The sequence below is a fragment of the Galleria mellonella genome, unplaced genomic scaffold (genome assembly GCF_026898425.1).
Source record: "Galleria mellonella isolate WM207_F2 unplaced genomic scaffold, CSIRO_AGI_GalMel_v1 utg65, whole genome shotgun sequence".
Taxonomy (NCBI): Eukaryota; Metazoa; Arthropoda; class Insecta; order Lepidoptera; family Pyralidae; genus Galleria; species Galleria mellonella.
Genome location: NW_026442138.1, coordinates 7,168,336 through 7,174,428, shown reverse-complemented (window position 1 = coordinate 7,174,428; position 6,093 = coordinate 7,168,336). Strand labels below are relative to the sequence as shown.

The window sequence follows — 6,093 nt, the reverse complement described above, 5'->3', positions numbered from 1 at the left end:
ACTTTATTACAATACCAGAATTTTTTTTCAATTAAATTTTAAATAAGCATATTTACATCCCTAATGAAAAGAAATGAAAATAACCATCATCTATTGATATAAACAGCAAAACATGGACTTCACATATACATACATACCTACACTGTGATGTCCATGTAGCCATTATGCGTTGTCATTCCTGAGGACTACGATGTTATGTTTCGTACCCTGTATTTTCATCGCCATATCCCTCCCTTTAAACTACAACACTGTCAAAAAAAGGAGACTGTTTTTTTTATGCACCTTAGAATGGCAAACAAGCTGACGGCTCACCTGATGGAAAGTGGTAACCGTCGCCTATAGACATGAGCAGTACCATGGACATAACAGAGTATACTGTTTCGCCCATGATACCCCTCATGCGTTGCCATTCCTGAGGACTCAAGCGTTATTCCTTTGTACCCTATTAATTTAATGCCATATCCCACCCTTCAAACCGAAACACAGCTATGCAAACACAGCAACTTCACGGTAGAAACACAAATGGGACATAGGTACCCGATCAAACGACTTTTGTACAAAGTCTCCCTCTGGTCTGCTGCTTCGCAGCAGAAACACAATTGCGATAAAAGACACATTGAGACAACTTTTGTGCAGTCTCATATTTTTAAATATAGGTCTTCTATACTATTGCGTTTTTACAACGATGTAAAAAGTTCCACCAAATGGACATGAGTGGCCATTTCAACCCATTTGAGCCAATACTGTTACTAAATACACTAAATATCTAATAAGCGGCTTAATAGTTTTGAAAAATATATGATACGGGGCCTCATTGATCCCTACGAAAAATTATATAGTAAATTTAATCAAACATTAATGCATATAATTTATTGCCGTTTGCACTCGACATAGAATGGGCCACCTCTTCCTTTCTCATGGGTATCATAAGAAGCGGCTGAGAAAATTTAACGGTCTAGGGATGGGCAACAGCGTTCGACTTAAAACATCACCATAGTCTAATTACGGTTGTCAACCTGTCTGGCACACGTGGCAACTATTGGCAAATCCGTCCTATAGGGGAAGCCTATGTTCAACAGCAGACAGTTTATAGCTAATTGATGATGATGCTGTACATAATACAAAACTGTAGTAATCGATAAGTATAGTACCAAGTCGAAACCCAGTGATAGTGCCTATTCATGAAATTTAACAACTTCGCCGGAAGAACAGGCAGCGTTGTCAGATTGGGTATTTTTTGGAATTCTGGGCAAAAAATTTTATGTTTGCGGAATTTTCGAATAATGAAATGCTTGAAGAAATGTATGAGAAAAAATGGAATGGTTTGGATAATTTTGTTTGATACTTTTGTCATTTGTAAACGGTATCGCTATGTATATGTAATAAATAATGTACCAATAAAGGTAGCAAAACAGAGGGTAAGAGAAGTAAAAAAATAGAAAGGGCTTTTTTTATCATTCGCTCTGTGATTATATGACAAAATGTAGTGAAAATTTATACAAGTTTGGGATTGGGTAAAAGTGAAGACGAACAAAATATTTGATATATGTATATTAATAAAACTCTTTCTATTCCGCGCCGATTTAGATGATTCCCTTTACAACCAATATAATTTATCGTCTTTTTGGTCCCTTGAACTATTGAAGTCAATTCTTACGGAACTAAATACAAAACATGTTCTTGATTATTAACACAGATCAACTATTTTTACAATAAATGAAACCTTGTGTTGGCAATTTATTAAAAAATCTTTGTTGCAAATAAAGTTACTTAAACAAGTTGAAAATAAAGTAAAAAATATTGCCTACTTTTACTTTATAGACATATGTACAGATGGGCAAAGCACCGGGTTTAAACCCGGTGCTTTGGTAAAAACCCAATAAACACCCATAAACTCCCATAATCACCCAAAAAAATAGGTTTTTACGTATTTTTTTGAAAATATGTAAGTAATACCAATAAATTATTTTTATAAATTGTATTGATCAATTCTACAATATTAAATAAAACGTTAACTAATAATATTTCAGGAAATTTTAAAAATCTATATATAATAAAATGAAAGTAATTAATTTTCAGTGTTTTCATGTTGCAGTTGATCAACATGTTGGCCTTTTGCTTCCCGTAGATACTTTAAAATTTCTTCATAACACCTCGTTCGCACACATGGCCGTATATATTTAAATTCTTGAGCCACTAACAGTCCGAAATACTCATTTCTTTTATCCTCTTCTCCATAAATTAAGCATTTAGAACAGTTTGTTTCTTCTTTCAGTAAATTTTCTTTTACTTTATCCTCGTTTTTTTCTTTGTTGCGACGACGCTGGGTAAATCATCTGGACACTGGGTCTCACTATCGCCAAATATATTTGGAGATCGGCTTCGGCTACGGCTTGGCAGACATTTTTTCTTTCTACAATTTTAAATTAAATTTATTAGAATAAATGCTTCGAACACACGCGATCTAAGTACCTTTTGTGTTTATTATACCTTACCTACCTAGGTATAAAAAGAGTACTTACGTAGATTTTCTTTTATTAACTGTTTTATACGAAGATCTTGATCTCTCAAATTAGCATCCATTTTACTTCCAGTGATTATCAACTAAATTAATAATCCACAAAGTATTAAATAACGTTTTTATGAAATATTTAGCACAAAAACAATACCCTTTAAATATCGATCGTCAGTAACTGTGGCTGACTTACCTATATTCTAGCAAGCAGGACTGCCAGATGTGAAGGGGAAATCCCCAATAAATTGTTGCATGTGACTGATGATGTGAGCATGTTCGTTTCATAATAAAAATGTTGCCAGGTAACCAAAAAGTCGTATGTTTTTGTGCGAATTACGATCATAATCTTTACGATCGTACATTAAAAAATAGAGAAATAATAGTATGAGTACGATTTAAATCGTATATCTGTCAACCCTGCTAGCAAGACAGCGACAAAATCACGTTGCATAACAATGTAGCCCAAGCTTATATCTTATGAAATATACGGAAGAGATACGGACTTAGAAAAAACAGAAATGTTGTTCTTTGTGGAAGTCATTGATGAAATTCTATGTATTTTAGCCCGCAAACTTTCTTCAAACAAAAACAGCGCCATCTAGTATCGAGTTCTGTAATTATCTCTTTGTTTATGGATTTGAAGTAAGACCGCCACGCATGCAATACATTATGACTGGGGATTCCCCTATTCGTCGACGCTGAATATGAGGCGACGACAATCACTGTCAAACGTGTTCACTATTACTCTGACTCTGGTAACGTGACTTCCTGGTAACGTGTTAGGTAGGAAAAGCAGTAAAAAAGTGCATATTAAGGGAGCAGATTTGAAATAATATTTATACTTAACAAGAAATAATTAAAGGTAAGTGGATTTTTGAATGATACAATTATATCATGATCACTTAACAATTTTAACTTAAAATTAGATGTATTATTACAAGCTTTTATTTAGCTTGCGTTATGTAAATAAAAGTATGTAGGTATGTTCGTATGTTGATGCAATTATCCTCAATCCTCAACCGACTGGGATAAAATTTTCCATACACGTTTATTTTGGATGATAGTGCATAGTTAGCTGAGAGTCGTCATTGGATAATAATGGTGGATAGCCTAAGATGTGTACTAGATATTTATTTTTAACATAATATGCGTAAGTACCTAATCGAATTAAAGAAGTTGCTGAGAAAAATACAGAACAATACGATAATAAACTAGCGTCTGCGTTTAATCCTCCGAGGAGATGTAATTTTACAAAGGCTTTTTGTATTTATTTTATTATTTTTTTAATAAATTTATTGTAAATAACAAGAAATAATCATTGTAAAAAAATAGGCACTCTATTGTTGAATTTTCGTCAGACCAACTAATCATCGTTCATTTTTTTAGGTTCAATGGGGAGACCTAAAGATTTACGCATATGGGAGCACTACCGTACTTTACCAAACAAGTCTGTTTCTTGCAAGCTTTGTAATAAGGTCTACAAATTCAGTAATGCTGCCAAAATGCTTCAACATCTTATCACTTGTCCAAAATCTCCAGAAACATTAAAAGACTCTATGAAACTTATAAAAGATAGCTCGTCCAAAACCAAAATGTCTGGACTGTCAGAGATAGAGACAAATGATTCTTTTATAAGCCCCTCGTCGTCTGCTAACACTACAATAAATGCTGAGTTTCAAGACACCGATGATCATATAAAAACAGAATTAGCGAGAGCTATATTTGTAACAGGGACGCCATTATCGATGGTGCAACATCCTTTATGGATACAATTTTTCGAAAAATTGCAACCAAAATTTAAAATACCTTCACGTAAAGCTTTAGCGACAAAATACTTAGATAAAATATATAGAGAAATGCGTTTTGAGTTAAATGAGGAACTAAATGCTTGTAGTTACTTACACCTTCAGTGCGATGGCTGGTCTAATTTAAGAAATGAAGGAATAATAAACTTTCTTATATCAAAACCTCAACCTGCATACGTTAAAAGTTTGAATACAGAAAGTAATCCTCACACTAGTGAATACCTTAGCCAAGAAGTTGAAAAAGTAATGAAAGTGTATGGAGCAAATAAGTTTCTTGTACTTATTGGCGATAACGCTAGAAATATACAAAAGGCATTCGAATTAACAAAACTCAAATATCCACATGTTGTTCCTCTCGGTTGCTGTGCACATATCCTTAACTTGTTGTGCCAAGATATTGTAAAGATACAAGAAGTAACTGTGTTTATTATGCAAGCCATAAATATAATAAAAACTGTTAAAAGGAGTCAACGATTAAGTTCCTTGTTGATAAAATCAAGGCAGGGTGAAGATTCTACACAAACACTAAAATTGCCTTGTGCTACAAGATGGGGAAGTCATGTTACTTCGTTAAAAAGTTTGAAAGCAAATAAGATAGCTTTGCAAATATTAACAGTTAGAGAAGATGTGGTAATTTCAAGAGATATTAAAGATTTAATTCTAAGTGATGATTTCTGGACGAAGACAGGGGAATGTATAAGTATTTTGGAACCAGTCACTGAAAGCATATTTTACTTAGAGAGCGACCAGAATCGTTTGCATCGCACATACATTACATTTAGAGATGTACAAGCTAAGATACGTTTTGCATTAAATGAGATTTCGACATTGAGCGAAGAAAGCAAACAGCAGATTCTAACATCAGTATCTTCAAGATGCAATATGGCAATGAGGCCAATACATTTTGCAGCATATATTCTAGACCCCAGGACTCTAGGAGTCGAACTTACTCAAGAGGAAGAACTTAAGGGTATGGAGTTTATCTACAATTTAAGCCAACACTTAAGTTTGTCAAATGTAATGGCAGATTTGGCGTGTTATAAAGCTAAAGAAAACTTTTGGGCCAGAGGATTTGTATGGAGCTCATTAGATAGCATTGAGCCCCTAATATGGTGGAAAGGTATTTGTGGTTCCACTGAGTTAAGCAAAGTAGCGATTCGTATTCTATCAGCTCCCTGTACTTCGGCAGCCACTGAGCGTTCCTTTAGTATCCAAGGCTACATACATAATAACAAAAGAAATCGACTTACAACTGAAAGAACTGAAAAAATTTCATTCATTTGTTATAACTGGAATCTTAAACATAAAGCTGAATGCGAGGACATTCAGTTTAATGAAGAAAATACCTTAGAAGCTTTCATTGAGCAAGTAAATGAACATAACAGTTTAGACGAAATAGAGCCTATCGAACCTATACAATTCATCGCTTGTAATAACTCTGAATCTGACAGTGATTGACTGTAGTTTTACATTTTACTTTCATCTCTTTCTTAATAAACTCAAAATCAAATTAAAAGTTTTTTATTCTGTAGGCTGCATAATAATATTGTCTATGTCCAGTATAGTGGACGTCTTGCGGCTGAGATGACGATGATGAAGTACAAAATCATAAACACCCAAAAATTTGGGTGTTTATGGGGTTTAAACCCAATAAACCCAAAACACCCGGTTTTTACCCACCAGACTTTAAACCCACCCAGGTGGATTGCCCATCTCTAGACATATGATGAGTTTTGGTGAGCTTTTTAGTCCCTCGTGTTGGTCTACTTTAAT

The 6,093-nt window shown here is 34.1% G+C and overlaps 1 protein-coding gene across 1 annotated transcript; it reads left to right on the top strand.

Annotated features, from left to right (window-relative positions):
- The first annotated feature begins 2,959 nt into the window (after positions 1 to 2,959).
- On the top strand, positions 2,960 to 6,069 carry LOC128201956 (uncharacterized). Its single transcript, XM_052900511.1, has 2 exons — positions 2,960 to 3,377; positions 3,902 to 6,069. Exon 2 carries the CDS (start codon positions 3,907 to 3,909, stop codon positions 5,776 to 5,778), a length of 1,872 nt encoding a protein of 623 aa, XP_052756471.1. The 5' UTR covers positions 2,960 to 3,377; positions 3,902 to 3,906; the 3' UTR covers positions 5,779 to 6,069.
- The last annotated feature ends 24 nt before the right edge of the window (positions 6,070 to 6,093 follow it).